Consider the following 21200-nt stretch of genomic DNA (forward strand, 5'->3'; position numbering starts at 1 on the left):
AGGTAACTAACTAGGAACATCAGAGAGGAGCCATGCCTAGAGTTTAACTTTGTGCCTAGACCATCCTTAGGGGATGGAAGTCAAGATTTTGTTACAATGGTTTTACAATCATAGGGAAACTGTTTATTTGATTATACAATTACCGGCCGTAGAATGAGGCCGGAAACGTGTTTTAGAACTTCACCGCAACCGAGTTTTAGAGGTAACCAGTAGACCAGCCGGCGCTACAGTCGAATGCGGAAGTACGTTCTAAATATCAATAACAAAACTGCAAACTCCTCGCTCTAAATTATCGATGCGGCGGTGACGCTGAAAGCAGTTCAAACATCATGACATTCTCGATAACTAATTTAGTTTTTATTCTGTTGATAATTATCGAGGTTCAGGGGACCACGCATTGGATAGTAACTGAAGATGGCAGATTACAAGCTCAGGTAGGTTAACCCTCTCCTCCAACACACTCACTGACTGACAGTGACTACTTTCGATTACGTTTACGGCTCAATGTTCCAACAAAATTTTTGCCGATTTAATCTCATTCTTAACGTGTTCTATTGGGAATTTTTAAAGTTTGATTTTCAGAAAGTTCAGTGTGGGGATTGTGCAGCATTTTTGTGGCCACCAAAAGTTGCTAAAAAAGCTTGGTTGGTTGGTCAGCTAGTGAGTGGTGGTTTGGGATGAAAGAATATTCTAAACTTAGTGCAATCTATGGTTGAACCTCGTCAACATTAAAGCATTTCTTTTCCTAAATTAGAGGACCTAGGTCTAGAGTTAGGCTAGTTGCATGTAAAAGTTGACAATTGTTGGTTTGATTGCTATCGCACCTATTGGTAGTTCTTCATGATTTCATTGAGGAAGTAATTGAAATTTAAACTTTCGTAGGATCAGCTTCAACGCATCCATGAAATTTTACCCGGGGGGGCTGGCCAGTTTCACACAGCAAGATTATGATAAATAACTTTGGCAACCTTCTCATTTTCATGACTTCAACAAAGTCATATAATTTTAATCGACTTTTTCTGTGTTGGTAACAATAATTTTTGTAGTTGTTGAATTTTGTACGAATAAAATCATTTGTTATTTTGATAATTGTTTTAAAGGTGCTGACTAGTAAAAAATGGTCGAATTGAGTGAATTCGATTTTGTGCAAATGAACTTAGGGCCTATCTATTATAGATAGATTTTCTATGATAAAGTGTGGACAAAGATTAAATGGAAAAACTGTTTCAAGTCTTGTCTCGTTATAAGAGTCCTGTATTATTTTCATGACACTTAAACTGCAAACTTTGTATTTTGGACAATTTATGGTGTGATAATTGATTCACTGGTTACTTCCTGGTTACTTCCTGGTTTCAGTTTAATAGATTGTAAACCAGGAAGTTATATTCATGGCCTATTCGATGAGAATGTTGGTACCGGTATTCACGGTTTATTGAATAGATTTATCCTGGACTCATCTCTATTTGGCCTATAGGCCTACATGATGGCCTGCCTGATCTGAAAAGTCAAAAGATCCGACTTGAGCGGAGTCTACTGTACCATCCAACTCAGATATCACTCTTGAGTCAAAAGATCAGACTTGAGTGGAGTCTACTGTACCATCCAACTCAGATATCACTCTCAAGTCAAAACATCAGACTTGAGCGGAGTCTACTGTACCATCCAACTCAGATATCACTATCAAGTCAAAACATCAGACTTGAGCCGAGTCTACTGTACCATCCAACTCAGATATCACTCTCAAGTCAAAACATCAGACTTGAGCCAAGTCTACTGTACCATCCAACACAGATATCACTCTCAAGTCAAAAGATCAGACTTAAGATCGTTTAGTGATAGGCCTAACAGTTTGATAACACGTCATACACATGACTTGCACTGAATGGGCTCAGACGAGAATGTTCGCCGATATTTCATTGTTAGTTCTGAAAACATGTGTTTATATCAGACTATTAATTTCTATTCTGTCTGCAAATCTTCCGGGGTCGTTGGTCTTTCTATTCGGCCCCAGTCACGTACCGTAAACGGAACGGTATTGAATTTGGTATATTTCGGTCTATCACGGTTTGCAAAGCCATAGAAAAACTAAACAACAGAAAATTCATGGACAGCGAAAAAATGAGTTAGCCTAAAAAAGCTAGTCATGGGTGCATTTTCATGTAAACATTTAAACTTATATCGGTGTATAAATCAGTGATGGATTTTGCTAGTACATCGCACTGTGGTGTATTTATATAATTAGTAATTAGTAATTATCTCTCTTGAAAGATGGCAGTTCATGTCAAACATCATTAGTATCAGTAACTAATGATACACCGCACTGTAGTGTAGACGCACTATAGTGGTATTCCCGTTATTCAACACACTAGGGTGGTATTATTCAAAATTTTCAAGTTATCTCCAGCACTTTAGGGGTATAAATAAATCAGCACTGAAAGGGTTAAGTTTGTATTATTTTCCTCATTGAAAACATGAAGTAACCAACATCAAGTCTGAACAACCAAACTAGAAAAACCTAAGAAAGATAAACGACGAAATTTAGAAAGTCTATTTCTTTTCCCCTATTTTTCACCGGTGTCAACGGTCGCGTTATAAAAGACCTTTACGTTTGTATCGGTTTGTTGAACTATGTATGGCTCCCGTGTATTGACGACTCTGTGGGGCACACATGTTCGAAATCTGGCACCACATGATCGCATGGTTTCTACTGCGGCTTCGAACTCTTTTCAGAAATGATCTCTCTGAATTGTTGTTACTATATCTGGCAACGATTCAAATCCACGTGTCACTTAAGTGCAGTCATATGTGGCATTGTTTTATTGTGTTCAGACTTCTTGTGGACATGAACTGACTCAGACGGCGTGTGGAAAATATAATTTGACGTGTGTAAAATGAGGTCGCGTTAATAAATTTTTCTTTCATGTCGTAATTTCATTATAGTTAAACTGTATGACATGCCATTTTCTGAGACATTCTGTTTAATATAGAAACAATTCTAGCTGGTTCCCTATGACTCCTTGATTGACTCCTTCTAAATGGAAAAAAGCTTTTAATAATTCTTGAAACTCCTTTAAATTGAGAAGAATGTCAGAAACTCCTTCAATTTTGAGAAGTAGGCAATTAGATGTCCTACTTAAGTAGTTGTACATAGGCTTCATCTAAATTGGTACAGTTGATAGCGGGATCTTTACTTTACCCAATTAGGTGGTTACCTAATTAGGAACGGAGTTTAGCGGATGTTAGGGATAAAAATTTGCTTATAAAACCACCAAATTAACGTGTTTACTGAGATAAACAGTTCAGTAAGTTATTGATTTGTGATTACTGATTAATTTGAACAGAAATATGAAAGATGTTACTGAGAGTCTTACGGTTGACTACTGATTAATTTGAACAGAAATATGAAAGATGTTACTGAGGGTCTTACCCACTTGATTACTGATTAAATTGAACAGAAATATGAAAGATGTTACTGAGGGTCTTACTGTTGATTACTGATTAATTTGAACAGAAATATAAAAGATGTTACTGAGGGTCTTTCTGTTGATTACTGATTAATTTGAACAGAAATATGAAAGATGTTACTGAGGGTCCTACTGTTGATTACTTATTAATTTGAGCCTCATTGTTTTTAACACACAGATGATTACGGCTTGGTCCGATGTTTTTGGCACAAATTTAACCCGAGTCGAACAGGCACGGACCTATTGGCAGCAGTATGAACTGATGGCCCGGGTCAAAACGCTCGCGTGGCTTAAAAAACTTTGAAATGTTTTTCTGAGAGGTTGCTGAAGTTAGCAGAGCCGCGTAGGGTGCGGTATGTCCGTGTCAGGGGAAAGCCTGAGTAAAGCCTCAGTGATAAGCTGCTCATTGATGTTGTTTATGTTATTATTGTAGGTGGATTCATTGTTTAATCTACGTCGTCCGTACGATCTCGTAGCGCTGCTCAAACAGGAGGAACGAGCTGATCTTCTCGAACGACTGAAAGGTGAACTGATCACTCAAAAACAAGTCATCGATAAAAACGAAGATAAAGATGTCGGTACGTTAACGAAGATAACGAAATTGTTATTGTTGCCATATATTGCATTACCATCCTCTTTGTCCCAGTAGACCCATTGTACGCTTAGTGAAGATTCAAACCTGATGGCATCATGAAACTCTGCCACGATATAAACCTTGCAGTATGTGGTGGTTCCAATAGTCATGACTTCGGCTATATAGTCAATGTAACGAGTTAAGACCAGTCTAATGATTTAAGGCCACTTTTGGACTCAACAATAGAAACGGCTTGTGGTTAACTTGCTTGTTTTCTCTGCAGCTGCTGTTTGTTCAAAAGTTGGTTAGAGTTAACCAATGGATAGTTGACATAGTTACGATTAGAAGTTCGTCATGACTTTGGTATTTATCCGCCGGTTATCTTTAACCAGCTTTTTGACCTACTGCAGACCCTACCCATCGTCCTTCAATATTCCTTTAATATGTTTTTGACGTTATTACAAGACAATTTCAATTGATTCGCCTGATATTGTTGTTTTTTATTTGTAGGTTTGGAGCAGCGATTTTACAAGACGAACGTTGACTGTCAGCTGGCTGGTAAACCGCTGCCAGAATTCGATCTTTACATTTCTACCGTTTTACCTCTGGAAAATAAAGGCATCAGGTAATGATGTGTACCCCGTTCACTAGAGCCGCGTTGACACTATCGCTAGTTAGTCCCGTCGAATTTCAACGTATTTTTGACTCGGCTGTTATCACTGGTCCAGGTGGACGTAACGCTGTGATTGACCAGCGATATAAGCAAAGTTTCTATTCACACGCATAGAATCGTCCATTCTAGAATTTTAGAACGTATCAGTATTTTAGTAGGTCTGAATTGGTAAATTCTAAAAATAGAATAGATTGACTTAGAATTGACGTATCAATTGTGCGACATTCATTCCATCCTAAATTGGAACGGGCTATATTTTGAACGTTCTGAATTATGTGTAGGGTGAATGCGGCTTCCGGCAGACGCTTGTCATGATGTCCACGTTTGTGAGGTCATCAGCCTGGAATCGCTACGCGAGTAGATGAGTCTACTACTAGGGCAGGAGTGTGTACTGCAACAGATTGAAACTTGAATTTGATCTTTTCTTTTTGCGTTACAGACCGGAAGAACATTTATCTTCGACGAAGAAATCTAGCGCCATTCCTCAATCGGGTTTTACTTCACCGAAATGTGTCGAGATTATTCCATTAGAATATAGCATTCATTCATTCGAACATCTAGAGGTACAGTACAGAAACTATCATTTCGGTTTTCAAAGATAAGTGAATGTTTAGTATTTAGAAAACTGAAATATCATGCATTAACAACAATACAAGGTTACCTATGTGATGCCTGTATCTACTAACTAGGATTCTGTGAGTGAGGAGTTGATTTTAGGGGGAGATACCTAGGTTAGAAATTATCAACTCACTGTGAAATCATGCAGTTACAAAAAGGTTACTATGTGATGAGTGTATCTACTAGGATGCTGAGAGCGAGGAGTTGATTTTAGGGGGAGAAACCTAGGTTAGGATTAACTGCTGTGAAATCTGAGTTTTCAGAAATGATAGCCCACTCAATGTTGCAGTGTTTAAACAAATCAGAACAAAGGTAGATTGGTAATAGAAGATATGCCCGGTTTCAAATAGCCCTAGCACTCTTGTGGTTGTTATGTGTTACGCTGTTTTGTTGTAACTGTAATAAATCAATGTTTGAAAATAGCGAATAGAATTGGGTTGAAAGGTCAAGACAACGTTAATTGAGAGAGATCATTCAGTATAATCGAGAACTGTGAAATTGTTTTACGGTGGTTATTTCTTCATCGATCTGTGTACTGAATTTATATATTTTTTTCAGGGTATCAAAAATCGCCACAATCTAACGGGTAGCCCGGAGCTGGGCGTGAGGAGCGCGCTGACCTCGAAGGAAAAGGTCGATGAATACGGACACGCGATTAACGAAGCCCTTTTAAAAGTGAGTTTCACCGACACAATGTGCATTCAGAATTAATACCCCAACCCGGTAGAGATGATGCAAATAGCATAGATCATTAGTTTAAAACCAGCTATATACAAAGGTTAAAAGATTAAAAGATAAAATTAAAAGACATAATGTTTCAAACTCTCTTACTAACCGCTAATTACCTATTCATTCAGAAGTTCACCAAATTACAGTCAACCCCCGGATATACCGCCCACATCGGTGCAGAATGATTTTAGCGGTATAGAGAGTATGGCAGTATATCGGGGGTGTTATACTATTTATTTATATTGAGATGTACGTTGAGAAAACCTGGCAGGGGTGGCGGTATATAGGAGGGCGGTATATCGGGGGTGTTTAACTATGTATTTGTATAGAGATGTACATTGAGAATACCTGGCGGTAGGCGGGGGTGGCGGTATATGGGAGGGTGATATGGCGGGGGTGTTTTAATATTTATTTGTATCGACATGTACATTGAGAAATCCTGGCGGTAGGCGGGGGTGGCGGTATATGGGAGGGTGATATGGCGGGGGTGTTTTAATATTTATTTGTATCGATGTGTACATTGAGAAAACCTGGCGGTAGGCGGGTGTGGTGGTATATGGGAGGGTGATATGGCGGGGGTGTTTTAATATTTATTTGTATCGATGTGTACATTGAGAAAACCTGGCGGTAGGCGGGGGTGGTGGTATATGGGAGGGTGATATGGCGGGGGTGTTTTAATATTTATTTGTATCGATATGTACATTGAGAAAACCTGGCGGTAGGCGGGGGTGGCGGTATATGGGAGGGTGATATGGCGGGGGTGTTTTAATATTTATTTGTATCGATGTGTTCATTGAGAAAACCTGGCGGTAGGCGGGGGTGGCGGTATATGGGAGGGTGGTATAGCAGGGTTTGTCTGTTCACGTAATCAAAATTCTGATTTCTTCGCTTTATTTTCACAGAATCGTACGTCGTGGGTTTTATACAATCTGGCCGCGTTTTATTGGCGATTTAAAGGCAACCCGTATCAGGTGGTCGAGTGTTTACGCCGAGCGCTGCACTACTCGCCGCAACACGAGAAAGACATCGCTCAGATCAGTCTCGCGAATATTCTACATCGCGCGCGTTATTCGACGGAGGCGGCCATCGTCGTGCACGCGGCGCTCGATATTTCGAAGGAACTGAACGTTAATCATTTCACGCTGGGGAATATATACGCGGTGAGTCCAAGGATCCCGGTTACACAGTTGGAAATCCCCTTTTACCTTTGATTTTAAAAAAATTCCTGTGGTTGGGTCCCCAGACCCCCTATTTCAATAGTATGTTATTGGAAAAAATTCAATTTTCTACTGATAGCACTTTTCAGAGATTGGCAGCCCTGTCAATTTTCTACTCAAAACAATTTTCCTTGGGGTTTTTATTGAAAAAGTAGAAAAAATCAGGTGTGTGGTCAATTTTGGACTTCAGAATCTTGAGAAACAAATTATCTATTTTGAAATCTAACTGGATCATGGAGACAATCTGGTTAAGATTTCGTTGATGTATGTTCATCTATTCGGGTAATATGAATAGTATCCTAATTTAAACCGTAGGAACTCCGAATATTTAGCGAAACTTACTTGTTAGCTTTCGCCTGTTTCTACAGGCTTGATCACACTGATGATGTCACTGCTGACGTCATCCGGGATTCCGGTCTTCCCTCGAGAATCATGGTTAAGAATGGTTAAGATTTGCGTTTCAAGTAACCGAAAATGAACAGGTCAATTTGACTGAGAAACTGATGTTTAACTTTTGGTTGATACTGGAAGGAGTGGTCGTGTTGTTGGAATACGTCATTATCAAAATGAATCGTTTTATTTTTGTGATCTAGTTGTGATGTTTTTCGTCCAGGTTCTCGGTGATTATAACAAGTCGGTCGTCTGCTTCGAAAACACGTTGAAAATCCAGCCGGATTTCGAAGCGGCCGCGAAACGACGTCACGCCGTTTTATGCCACGCGCAATTAGAGGCGGCACTGGAGGCGCAACACGAGTGAGTATTCTAGTTAGAGACATTGATCATAACTGTTCTTTGGACAATACAAGGGAGTGTGGCTGGTAGCCATACCCTGGAAAACCTGCAAAATGCAGGGTATCAGAAAAATCTAGATAAAATCTGTGTAAACTCAGGGAATTTGACAAATTTTATCCAAAAAAAAAACAGGAAACTCTGGGAATTCGCATATTACTATTACAGGTTGTCTGGTCTGTGAAATGTAATTAAAGTGTGTTTGCTCCCTGTCTTATTATCTTATTTATCTTGGGCTGGTTGCTCAAAAGTTGGTTAGAGTTAACCAGTGGATAGTTGATATGGTGACAATTGAAATTTCATGGTAACTATGGTATTTAACGGTCGGTTATCTTTAACCAACTTTTGAGCAACTGGCCCCTTATGGTTAGCTTTAATGAACTTCTGAGCAACTGACCCTTTGTCATAGTTGTCCATTATTGAAGGGGGGCAAAATTACTGAATTATTCAGTAATTTTGCCCCGCTTCATACGAAACCGGATCCCCGTAAATTCCGAAATAATTGTGCAAGTTTCGACCGATATTTTCTCATTTGCAGATCGTTGCAACGAACCCTCGAGGATTTACGTAATTACCAGGAGAAACACGAATACTTCCAACGCGAACAGGATAAACTATTCTACGAACGAATGAGCGAGGACGTTAGACTCAATCAACACGTTTATTACGAACGTTATAAAAACAGGGAACATCTAATGCGTGGTGGTAAATCTCATTTTCATTGACTTCGACCCTTTCCTAATTTCCGTTTTTGCCAATATTCTCAGAATTTGGATCAATCGATCAATGATTGTTCTCTACGAACCTGGGGAAGAGTGCGCTACACAATCCGAGGTGATACCCACCATTTTTTTCCCTGGCATTCTGATATGAACGCTTAGGATATATAACTCATCTTGTTTTTTTGGGGGGGGTTAGGAAGATATGAGAGACTTCTACGAGAGACTCTCTTAACGGTGATTCTGTTCTGTTTGGGGTCTTTCCCTCTGTTGTGTTAGTTGTACGGTAAACGTTGTTATCATACAGTTGACTATCCCGTTTTACTCCTTGGCTTCATGCCAACTGGGTGTGTTTTCTATTATAGTAAAAGTATTGAATTGAAAAAGTATGTTTAATTGTATCTAATTTTATCTTGTATGATTCATGTAATGCTGTTCCCTGAGGACCAGCATCATAAATTACTATGCGTTCAATAGCGTTCACCATTCCATCACAAATTGTTTTTGAAAAGGAGCGATTTTCACACCCGGATATAACTACAATAGTGTTGACTACTTTAAAAAAAGAAATTCATCTACAATTAAATTACTGTCCTGTTGCCAGTGCATTACAACAATGAACTCGCCGAAAATAGCCCCGATCAATTTGGGTTGTTCATAGTCATTATAAGGATAATAGTGTGCCAATTTTGTCTCGCAATTTCATGCTGGTATTTAAATTTTAGTAAGTGAGTGAAAATCCTCTTTTGTGGCAAAATTGAAGCAGTAAAATAGACCTTGGCTAAGCGACTGGGGGTATATGCTGAATTGAATTTCAAATGAGTATTTGAGAGAAAAATGGCGTTAATCAACTCAATTTTTGCCATCGAAATACTTCAGAAATGGCCTCTAATCATGTGGTTAAGAATATGAACTATGTAATATATGATGCACCAACTCAATCTTATAAAAAAATACCAAAGTTTTATCCGGCGTTAAAACTTACGAATATCTAATCCTCCCTCACATAGTTGGGACACTATGCAATGTCAGTTCAATTTTTGATTTTGCCCTTTCAGGTCAAACGTGTCAATTGGTGGAAAAAGACGGTCGTAATATATTGAAATGTTCGTGGGGGCGACGTGAAGAGACGGAACCTACGGATGACCTGGACGCCGTATCGTTTTACGAGGCTGAGAAAGAACGCAAAGAAACGTACAAAAAACAGGTAATTTGTGGCAGAGTCTTGTGTACAAAAAACAGGTAATTTGTGGCTGAGTCTTGTGTACAAAAAACAGGTAATTTGTGGCTGAGTCTTGTGTTTTCGTCAGGTTCAAATCCCTGCAAGGTAGGAAGGTGACAGAGTCTCAATGATGCCATCATAGATGGCATCAGGTTCCTTGCGAGGTAGAAACATGACAGAGTCTCATGAGTCTCATGATGCCATCTGCCAAGGAAGAATGCCTACAATTTCTCTGTGTTAATTATATTTGACTCTTTTTGCTTAATATCATTGGATTTCATACTAAAAACACAAAGCGGTTGTAACGAAATTGTAAAATGTGTTTTCATTAATGAAATTCTAGTTGGAAGAAGAGAAAGAGAAGGAGATGCAGGCGTCTGCTCCTTCAACTACTACGCAATCGATCACTGATTACGAGAAACCCATACGACCTCCTTTATACTATAAAAAACATCCGGAACCACCGAGTGTAAGTTTAGGTTTACTTTTCGCAATTATTTCGTTTAGCATTTACCAGATTTATTGAAATTTTATTCGTTCGCTGTTGTTTATTTTAGGCCACTAATTTGCCGTATAGAGCGCCTCATTGGCCGTTGCTTGACGACTGTAAATCGACGAAGTATCCGGCATGGACCGACTTTCCACCGGCGTACCTACCAGCCGAAAATAAAGGCTTCGAGTAAGTGACTCATTTTCATGAAAAACCACCTCTAAATTTCCATCTAATCGCACCCTGTATTCGACAAATTTTCAAGAAAAACTAACCCCTAAATTTCCATTTTATCGCACCCTGTATTCGACACATTTTCAAGAAAAACCACTCCTTAATTTCCATTTTTTCTTTACACCCTGTATTTGTTTGTAGGGTGAAAGCGTTGTTGTCTTCGGTGCAAGGTCTCGGCTTACACGACGAACACCCGTTGCCGTGGTACCCGCCGTCGTGCGTCGATATCGACGACATCACCGAGAGTCCGAATCAGTACGATCATTTTCAACCGATACAGGAACGCGCTAAAGAGTCCGCACATCAACCGGACACAGACGCCAAACAGGTACGACATTTATACATTCTGCTGGCAATGATAGCGTATAGCAGCTGGTGCGGTTTTATTTGAAGCGCATAGATCGTTAATCTAAAATGGCGTAACAGGGTCCGATCTAAGGAATGAAAGCCACTTACCCGGGGGCCAAGCATATCTGAAATTTCGCTTGCCCCCGCAAAAAATACTCGCCCTTCACAGGCAGTCCGATTGGTGGCACTATCATCTGTTGTATCGAGTGGGAAAAGGCTTTGTGACATAAAATTGCACTAGCCCGGCGGACAAGTGATAATGATAACCTACTTGCCCTGATGATGGTATACTTGTCCCGGGCAATCGGACGAGTGCTTAGATCGTACCCTGCGTTAGTGCGTGGATGAAGACCAGAAACATTTTTCATACTGCTTAGTTTTGTGTCGCATGCACGAACTATTTACATGGATTGTTTTGTTTTCTGTTCAGTGGTTGTTGCATCTTGTTGATAAACACGACACGGCCGAAGAGGACATCGGACAACGAATTCTCACAGCTCTTAGAAAGGTAAATTGAACGTTAAGGAAAAGTCGGTTAAGTCGGCCATCCGGACCCGATTCCATATTTCTCGGTTAAGATTTGAATGTGAAGTTTGAAAAACAAGGAACAAAACTTATGTTAACTCTGGAGTCAAATCAAACCAACTATGTTTACTATGAACCACTTTCCGCGATCCGGTTACACAGTTCTGAATTAAATTTGACTCGCATTGAAAATGAACTGATTTACAAATTGAGTTAACTCTAACTCACATCTGCGGAACCGCACTCTGAAGTTTAAATACACCTCATAAAATACATATCATTTCACACTTTGCAGAAGATCGGAGCGAAGTGGATCATGTATAATCTGGCGGCTCTGTTCTGGCGCGTGCAGGGAAATTTCTTCCAGAGTATCGAATGTATTCGTCGATCTCTAGCGTTCGTTAAGGATCAGTATCGCGACGTTCCGCTCGTCAACCTCGCCAGCATTCTCTACAAACACGGACACATTCCCGAAGCTTTACAAGTTGTCAACGACGTATTGAAAATTAATGATCTCGAGGTAAGTTATTGTATTGGTTTAACCTCATAGTGTGTCTACACCTTTTGCTTAACTCGGTCTAACTTCTCCAGTCCCACGTCCGAGTGAGGGCTTACTGATAAGTTAAAAAGGTGTTGAGAGAAGTTAAAATGTTTAAATAGGTTAAGAGTTGAAAAGGTTATCCAGGGTGAACTCTTACCTGGAAACCAAGGAAAAGTCAGGCAATTTCCTTTTCTTGAAAAAAAATGGGGAATCTTATGAAATTCAGGGTAAGTCAAGGAAATTTGTTTCAAACAGTATTTGACTGTGTTAATTGATTGGATTCTTAGCAGATCAAGTCATGGAAAACAACGTCCATGTCAGGGTAGAGTCAGGGAAAAACAAGTTGAATAGTATTCAGGGGAAAAGCATGTCAAATAAAGGTCACCTTATTATCATCAAAGGTATTACTATTTTTACACGATCGTTATTTCAGCCGGCGACGAACTTCATGATGGGACATCTGCTGTCGGTGAAAGGTAACTTCACCGGCGCGTTGTATCACTATCGCGAGGCGCTGCGACAAGATCCGTTCAACAAGGAAATCATCGAAATCTACACGACCGTCGCTTGTAAGGATAAGTTTCAGCCGCCGAAACCCGCCGAACAGCAACAACAAGAACCGACGGTTTTCACGCCGAATATGGCGAGCTGCCAATATAACGATCACCAGACGGAGAGTCGCGTCGTGTGTAATACGGTGAGTTCAACTAATATTCATTCATTTAATTCAACGAGATACTAGCTAATCTGATAGATTAGGGTCCCTACAACTCTTTGATTCCTTGAGAACTCCTTCTTAATGGCTTTGGAAGGTGCTTGGAACTCCTCTAAATTTAGAAAAATATTAGAAACTCCTTCGATTTTGAGAAATAGGCAATTAGGCGGTTACCGAATAAGAAACTGAGTGTAAAAGATGATAATTTGCTTAAAAAACCATCGAACCAGATAAACAGTACCTATTAAGATTTTGGATTCATCAGGTCTATTTTCTATGAAAACTTCAGTCTGATGGGCTCGACAAGTCAAACTACTACGAAATTAAATGTCAAACTGAAAACGTATCATTACCTGTAAATGCTGTATGTATATTTTACTAGGATGGACCCCCTCCCGATCGGATCCACCTTCGTATTTGTTATCTGGTATATTTTATATCTTAATCTCATATATTTATCCAAGAATAGTTTCACGAATCGTATCATATTCAAATGCCGATAACTCAGCTAAAACTGAAAGCCTGAATTCTGCAAATGTCAACTGGAATATATTGCTAGTCATTTTCAGTAGGCTTATAGATTACCTGACTCAATGGTAATCGTAATTCAACTGATTGTGCGCTTTCAGCGAAGTTTACTGCTGTCAGTTAAATTTAGTTCTCCAATCGGAGCTGCCGACTACTGTTCCTGATTTTCAGTATTACTATTCTATAACAAGAAATACAAGAACAAGAAAATTTGATTGAAACTAAAATGCAACTGCTTGGTTAACTTGTTTTCGTACTAATAAGAGACAAGCGTCGGCTTGGGTAACTCGGATAGATGGGTTTGAGTTTGGTTTGATCACGAGATCGACCGATGATTCCCGATTATCAGCGTTTAATTTTACCGTCGTTATTCGATTATTCAGGATCAAGGTCGAGAGATTTGCGTCGTGGAAACTCGTACTCGTAGAAGCACCGGAAATACCCATCACTACGAACTGAAGGATCCGAAATGTGGTGAGTTCTAATTGTTCAATCGTTAAACTCGTGCGCTCATGCCTGATCCCGATGATCTCTCGCTGAGAATTTGAAATGCAAGTCGGTAGCGTGAAGAATATACAAATTTTTGGAAATTTTTAATTGATCGAACTGAAAAGGGGGTCTATAGTGGCCGTGCCCCAGAAAAATCTGATCCTCAGGTACATCCTCCCTCGGCAGAAGTTAAAACCTGATGGCATCGCGAGAATTCTGATAGTTTCGAAGTTCAGACTAAACTCAATCCTCAGAGAAACAAAAATAACATAATAATCATATGCAGTACGGTAATTTAGAATATAGAAAGTTACTTTAGGAAGGTTAGGGACAGAGACATTTATATTTCAAAAGAAAGTGTGCTCAATATCATTACTGATTACATCATGTTTTCACGTTTCTCTGTTAATGAAGTTCAGTCAAAACTTCGAAACTGTCGGAATAAACTGTTATCATCATTAACTGTGGGTTTTGCTCATTACCCTGAAATACTGAGTTTGATATCAGCAGTCTATCAGGGTGACACATGGAACTGGGTCCTGGTTACTAATGACACTTCCATTTATAATTGAAATACATACAAACTCTATATATATCTATATTCATCAAATACAGGCATGCCTAAACCCGACGCGCGTGTTAATACCGTCCGTCATTGTTCGCGTCAATGTTGTTCCAAGTGCTCCGCAAAGCCTTCCTGTTCATCGTCGCCCGCATCTAGCAACAACAACAACAATATACGCGAGAATTCGCCGCCGCGACGACACGTACCTGTCGTTAAAAAAACCAATAATACACCGCAGCAACGAGAAGTACCGACTATGAAGGCTGCGGCGTCTGCTGATAATGCGCAACCGGTACGAACCGGTTCGAATGACAAGAAGAATGGTAAAGAAACAGTTTTCATGCGATGAAATGGTGGTGCTTTTTAAGCTGGTGATCGGGTTTTCAAACGGTTTTCCGCTGTTTTAATTTAGCTGCTGATTGTACTTACTGACCTTTAAGACCTTTTTCTTCAAATGGTGTTTGTTGTATAGAAGTGGTGTTAAAGGTGCTTTGTTAATTTCTCTTTTTTCAGGTGACAAATAATTCCATTTTAGGACCTTATACCCTACAATTCATATACTAACTCCGCTTTGTTAAACAATGATTATCATGTGCAGAATAGTTAAAAATAATTACCGGTATTCAAAACTTTCAATAGTATTCAATAGTAAGATTGCTAGATCGTAAAATCAAACAGTTTCCGTGTATACAGTATGTCACTGTGTTAAATGATTGGATTCTTAGCAGATCAAGTCAGGGAAAACAACGTCCACGTCAGGGAATAGTCTGGGAAAGCGAGTCGAATAAAAGTCATGCCCCTTTGTTAATCTTTCATACATAATTCAAGACAGCGGGGAACGTGTAAATAATCCGTATTGATTTATCTATTTAGATGTAGTCGGACCGGATGTCGATGTAGTCGTACCTGAAGACAAAAAAGTCGAAAGCGAACCGGACATTTCAACGATGAGTAAAACGCAAGAAAAACCCGAACAATTACCGGTTCCTACGGCGAATAACGACGTGAAAGGTCCGACGGGTCCGAGTTCGTCTGCTAGTCCGTCTATCTCTATGAAACAATCGACGACAGTGATGAGCGTCGAAAAACTAGAATCTAGTCCGGGTAATTAACTAATCGTAGGGAACTGAGTGATGTTATTTGTCAATACCACAAATAGAAGATGTTTGTAAAATTTGAATATTTTCAGTTGCAGCCCCGACTGTAGAGCCCGCACCGTTCAAAATTATTGTCGGTAAGTTCCATCGCTGACTGGTATAATATGATAGCCTTCGCTCAATTGCTCAGAGTCTGATCAACTTGGATATCACTCTCAAGTCAAAAGGTCGGACTTGAGCGGAGTCTATTGTATCATCCAACTCATATATCACTCTTGAGTCAATAAATCAGACTTGAGCGGAGTCTACTGTACCATCCAACTCAGATACACTCTCAAGTTAACAGATCAGACTTGAGCGGAGTCTACTGTACCATCCAACTCAGATATCACTCTCAAGTCAAAAGATTTGACTTAAGCGGAGTCCACTTTACCATCCAACTCAGATATCACTCTCAAGTCAAAAGATCAGACTTGGGCGGAGTCTACTGTATCATCAAACTCAGATATCACTCTCAAGTCAAAAGATCCGACATGAGCAGAGTCTACTGTACCATCTAACTCAGATATCACTCTTGAGTCAAAAGATCCGACTTAAGCGGAGTCTACTTTACCATCCAACTCGGATATTGTTCCCAAATCAGACAAGTTTTCAGGTTCTCGAGCAGAGTCTGCCGTGACTGCGTAATTAATAATTCGTTTTCGTAATCTCTCATTTCTAGATGGTAAACAGGTGATGCAATTGAAAAAACTACTGCGAAAATATTCGTATTGCAGCGGTATCGACTGCCAGACGATAATATTCCAGGTATTTGATGAAATAACATTTCAACATTCAGGCGGCATTTTGAACGTTATATATTTCTTATCGTCGTCTCATTTCAGCACGGTATTATAATGCCGAATATAAAGATCAATTTCGTGAAGGGAAAACTTCAGCGTAAATTATCGTATCGTCTGCCGCCGGAGATTCAATATGGCGTGAACGATTGCGTGGTTTTCATTGACGGAGTCACGACGCCCGGCTGTGATACGATTAAAGAGTTCGAAAACGAGGTAATCTTTCTACGGTTATATTCATTACCGGAACTCGTGCCCGGTTTTCCCTTAGATCTAGATTCACATTAGAATTAGGTTAGATTAGATAGGTTATAGTACCACGATGAGCTTAAGACCGGTCCTAATCTGTTAGATATGTTTTATTACCGGTATGCGTGCCTGGTTTTCCTTTAGATCTAGATTTACATTAGAATTAGATTAGATTAGATCAGTAATAGTACCACGATGAGCGTAGGACCGGTCCTAATCTGTTAGATTTGTTTTTAAGAATCGAAATGAGGTCAGACGGTCCCGAGGTTTTTAGTGGAACGAAAATAATTCAGTCTTACGTTGTTAGATTCGCTATAGAAAGATAAGCACTTAGCTCGTTTAGACTGGTGTAAAGTTAGATTCACAAAATAATCAAAATGAGCGTAAAACTAGTCAGAAGTTGTTAGTAGAACCAAAATGAACTCAGTCTTACGTTGTTAGATTTGCAATAGAAACAAAATCATTTAGCTCTTTTAGACTGGTGTTAATAAGTAAGATTCAGTAAAGAATCAAAATGAGCGTAAACTAGTCATAAGTCGTAAGAACTAAAATATGGTCATAACTGGTATTTGTTCCAAGCTTTTACTATAAACACTGGCGCCTGTTTTGTGAAGCTGTCGTCAAGCCAAGCGAGACAAATACACTGAGTTTTCCGGCGATTGTTTTATTTTTTAGAAACAAGAAGCGATCAAATTCCGTGAAGAGTTTATGCAATTCGAGGTCGGGGTGAAATCTCAGGTGAATAACGTGTGTCCGTTGTCGGATGCTCCGGGCGCTCCGGCTGTCACTCAGTGTATCACGCAGGTCACTCGGGTATTCTACGGTATCGAAATGCCCGATATACTCGAAGCTGAACTTCCCGGTGAGTGAATTGTGCAACTAATTAATCATAGGCCCTTTTCACTTGTACTCTTACGCAAGAGGAACCGTCTGCTTTCGATTGCCGTGTTTAGAAGATGGTGGAAATCTTTTACCTTAGATTATATTATCTACCTAAACAGTCCAATCGAAAAGAGCCCTAGTCAGATCTTGAATGACTGGACCTAGTATGTAAACCTGATTAACTCATCCTAAATTGAGTTAACCATTTCATTGCTGACTAATTAATCCCCTAAAGTGCTTAAGATAATTAGCAAATCTTAGAAATTACCGGTACATCAAAATCACTGTGGTGCAGTGCACAAGCAAAGTCATCACTGTTTTAAACATAGTGGTGTAGATGCACTGAAAGGGTTAAGATAAACCAGATGAAGAAATTAAACTGATATGTTCAATCAAACTGGGCTTTCGGTGTCGAAGGAGGTAAAATTTCGGAATTGAAAATATTGATCTATTTTCAGATGCTATGGAACACATAGAAAGTCGTCTGCTGTTGTCGTGGCCGACGTGGGAAGAATGCCAACAAAATCCTCAGGGTGTTACGAAGATTAATCAGTTTACGTCGACCTGGCTTTCAGTGACTACTAAATCTATCGAGTACGTATCAAATCATCCGTAGAAAAATCAGCTTGAATCCGGTTTATAGCGCTAGACTCAGAGTGACGCCAATTACCACCCTGAAATCAGGGAAGAGTCGCGGAATTTTGTTTTCTTTAAAAATCAGGGAATAGTCAGGGAATTTTGTAAAAAAGTTGAAAATCAAGGAAAAGCCTTTGATTAGTTTACAATAGGCTTTTTGGGTACATGGTCATCTGGATTATACTTCCATGACTAGTACAGGGTGGCAACTTATCAGGAAATCAAGGAATAGAATTTTGTAAAAAATAGAAACACTAAAACCTAATAATCAGGGGCCAGTTTAATAAACTGGTTTTACCTTTAACCCGGGGGCTAACTTAATCGATAATGAATTGAGTTAGCCCCCGGGTTAAAGGGAATACCAGTTTATAAAAACGGGCCAGGGAATCATCAGGGAAATTTTTGGATATTTCAAGATTGTGCGTAAATTCAAACAGTTTCTGTCTACGTCTTTACATATTTGACTGAATTAATTGATCGGATTCTTAGCTGATCAAGTCAGGGAAAAGTGATCGCCCTGTAGTACCCAATGTAAAGTAAAGTATCCTCTGTGTTTCAAGGATTTCTGCACACGTCGATTTGAAGAGCGATTTGACGTCGATGAAACCGGGCGAACCGAGCTGCGATTCGTTCGTCAAGTTCGACCCGAGCATCGACACGATGGATCATCTACGCGGTGTTCAACAATGTGAGTCTCTGTCGTATTCCCCGGAGATCGGTTTGAAAGACGTTTTACAGCAATTAATGGGCGGCAACAATCGCGACCTCGACGATATCGGTACTATCATCGCTCATTCGATGCAACAGGTACGTCTGACTTCCTCAATCCTCCCTCGGCAGAGATTCGAACCTGATGACATTGCTAGACTCAGCCACAGCATTGAAACCCTGCCACACTAAACCAGGTGCACAGTTTGCCGCATGAAATCTTGCGGCACCAATCAGATTGCCCGTTGTATAATCGCTGAGGCGAATTTCAAGAAAAAACTATAACTGGAAAAACCTGGGCTGAAATGAAACAAGATTGATATCATCTTAGCTCGGGTTTAATACCAGCTAATAACTGATGTGGATGTGTAGAATTTTATTGAGTCGAGATTTGTAGCTAAAAATACAGCTCTAATGTGAACTTTTTCGACTTACTAGGTGCACAGGTTTGCCGCATGAAAACTTGCGGCACCAATTAGATTGCTCCTTGTATAATCAATGAGGCAAATTTCACGAAAAGCTCTACCTGGATAAACCTAAGCTGCACATTCTGTCTAGTGTGGCAGGGTACTTGCTAATAGCTGATTTTGAAGTGTAGAATTTTATTGAGTTGAGATTTGTAGCTGAAAATACAATTCTAATGTGATCTATTTCGATTTATCGCTTATAGAACGATCCGTCATGGGTTGTGGCTAATCTGGCAGCGCTGTACTGGAGAGTGAAGGGTCATGCGGCTAACGCAGTCAGTTGTATCCGTCTGGCGTTACATTTGAGTCCGTACAGTGTCAGCGTAAGTATTCTCATCAGGGCAAACTATCAAAAAATCTATTCATGTACTGGGATGAAATTTTAAATTTGTTCTTTTCGATAGATTCATACTGCAGGATCCCTATGACTCCTTATGATTCCTTAAAAAACTTCTCTAAACAATGCTTTTGGAAATGCTTGAAATTCCTTTACCGGTAGTTTGAACAAAATGCCTGAAACTCCTTTAAAACTCTTTCAATTTTGAGAAAAAGGCAATTAAAAATTTAAGAAGTTGTCTAGTAGACTGGGCCTAAATCGGTAAAGTTGGGAACAGGATTTGTTTTTGCCCAATTACCTTGGGAGGTTACTGAATTAGAAACTGCGTTTAGAAGTGTAAAGGATGAAAATTTGCTAATGAAACCAGTGAATTACTAGTTCACCGAGATAAACAGTACTGATTTAGGAGGAATCAGTCTACTGTAAGTGATGCAGACGCTTCTTCAAAATTTGGAATTTTCTTCATTTCGGGTTCTATTGTATCTAAGTTTGTTGCAACCGAGTAGGTTCCGCTGTATTTTACGTGAATCGGTCGCAGCTCTGAAAATTTCAATTCGAATTCACTGCGAATTGATGACAATTATTCTATGTATATTCAGGATATAGCGTTGGTGAGTTTAGCGAATGTTTTACACCGAGCTGGTCGAATCAACGACGCCATCATCGCTAACAGCATCGCGTTGGACATTTCACCCAAACTAGTCGTCATACACTTCACGATGGCGAATATCTACGCCGCGAAAAAGGTGAGTTTTATTTTCATTTATTGAGTTCCTTTATTTTTCGAGATCATTTCGCCCCAATTTTGATCATTTGATTTTAAGATGTACCGTAAAAACCGGCGTATAAGTCGAGTTTTTAACCCTTGATTTTACCACTAAATTATTGACCTCGACTTATAAGCCGAGTACAGTTTTCTACAAAGTATTTTCAGGTCACAAGAAATATTGATTCTACCAGACAAAAAAGACAGTGTTCATCTTCTCACTGCTATAACAGTTTCAATAATTATTCATGATAAATAAAGCTTATTAAGGATCCCTGACAAACAAATGATAAACTTTATGAAAATACTTTGCCGATGGTATTGATATCGGCACTTATTTACTTCAAATGGGCCTACATTGCCCGTTCTAGCTCAGCAATGTGTAGCTTAGGGACCGTATGGAAAGTTTATGGAGAATTAATTTGGGAAACCTGTAGGAACCTTGAAAGATTCACGTAAATAAAACCTGATGAATTTCCTATTCTGTGAACTTCAGAGCGATCTACAAAAAGCGATATTGTTCTACGAGTCGACGCTTGGTTTACAGTCGGGCTTCGAGCCGGCGAAGACGAGACTCCGCGCCGTGCAGTGTTTTAAAGTTCTCGCCAATCCGCACAAATATAAGAAGCAGCGAAATCCGTAACCGCATCGACGACAATCGTTTCACTCGCAAATCATCACGTATTTCCGGGTCGTTTTGTCCAACGATAGTCTAGATGAAATTGAATACGACGAATCTTGTTTTTTGAGAGAATGTTTGCATTTTTTTTTTCGAAGTA

At 39.6% G+C, this 21200-nt stretch overlaps 1 protein-coding gene across 4 annotated transcripts; it reads left to right on the plus strand.

Annotated features, from left to right (window-relative positions):
- Nucleotides 1-230: 230 nt before the first annotated feature.
- On the plus strand, nucleotides 231-21200 carry LOC141912515 (tetratricopeptide repeat protein 17-like). Of its 4 annotated transcripts, XM_074803763.1 has the most exons (28): nucleotides 231-434; nucleotides 3898-4042; nucleotides 4549-4663; nucleotides 5151-5274; nucleotides 5888-6004; nucleotides 6961-7218; nucleotides 7889-8028; nucleotides 8603-8769; nucleotides 9842-9990; nucleotides 10349-10474; nucleotides 10563-10684; nucleotides 10871-11057; nucleotides 11508-11585; nucleotides 11898-12122; nucleotides 12577-12840; nucleotides 13241-13285; nucleotides 13770-13860; nucleotides 14491-14763; nucleotides 15314-15544; nucleotides 15630-15674; nucleotides 16259-16344; nucleotides 16422-16592; nucleotides 17301-17487; nucleotides 17966-18101; nucleotides 18704-18950; nucleotides 19522-19641; nucleotides 20255-20401; nucleotides 20918-21200. In XM_074803763.1, the coding sequence occupies exons 1-28, from the start codon at nucleotides 330-332 to the stop codon at nucleotides 21062-21064; spliced, it is 4248 nt and encodes a 1415-aa protein (XP_074659864.1). In that variant the 5' UTR covers nucleotides 231-329; the 3' UTR covers nucleotides 21065-21200. The 4 variants fall into 4 exon arrangements, with proteins under 4 accessions (XP_074659864.1, XP_074659866.1, XP_074659865.1 ...); XM_074803765.1 differs by lacking the exon at nucleotides 14491-14763; XM_074803764.1 differs by lacking the exon at nucleotides 13241-13285.

Source organism: Tubulanus polymorphus, chromosome 11 (genome assembly GCF_964204645.1).
Source record: "Tubulanus polymorphus chromosome 11, tnTubPoly1.2, whole genome shotgun sequence".
NCBI lineage: Eukaryota > Metazoa > Nemertea > Palaeonemertea > Tubulaniformes > Tubulanidae > Tubulanus > Tubulanus polymorphus.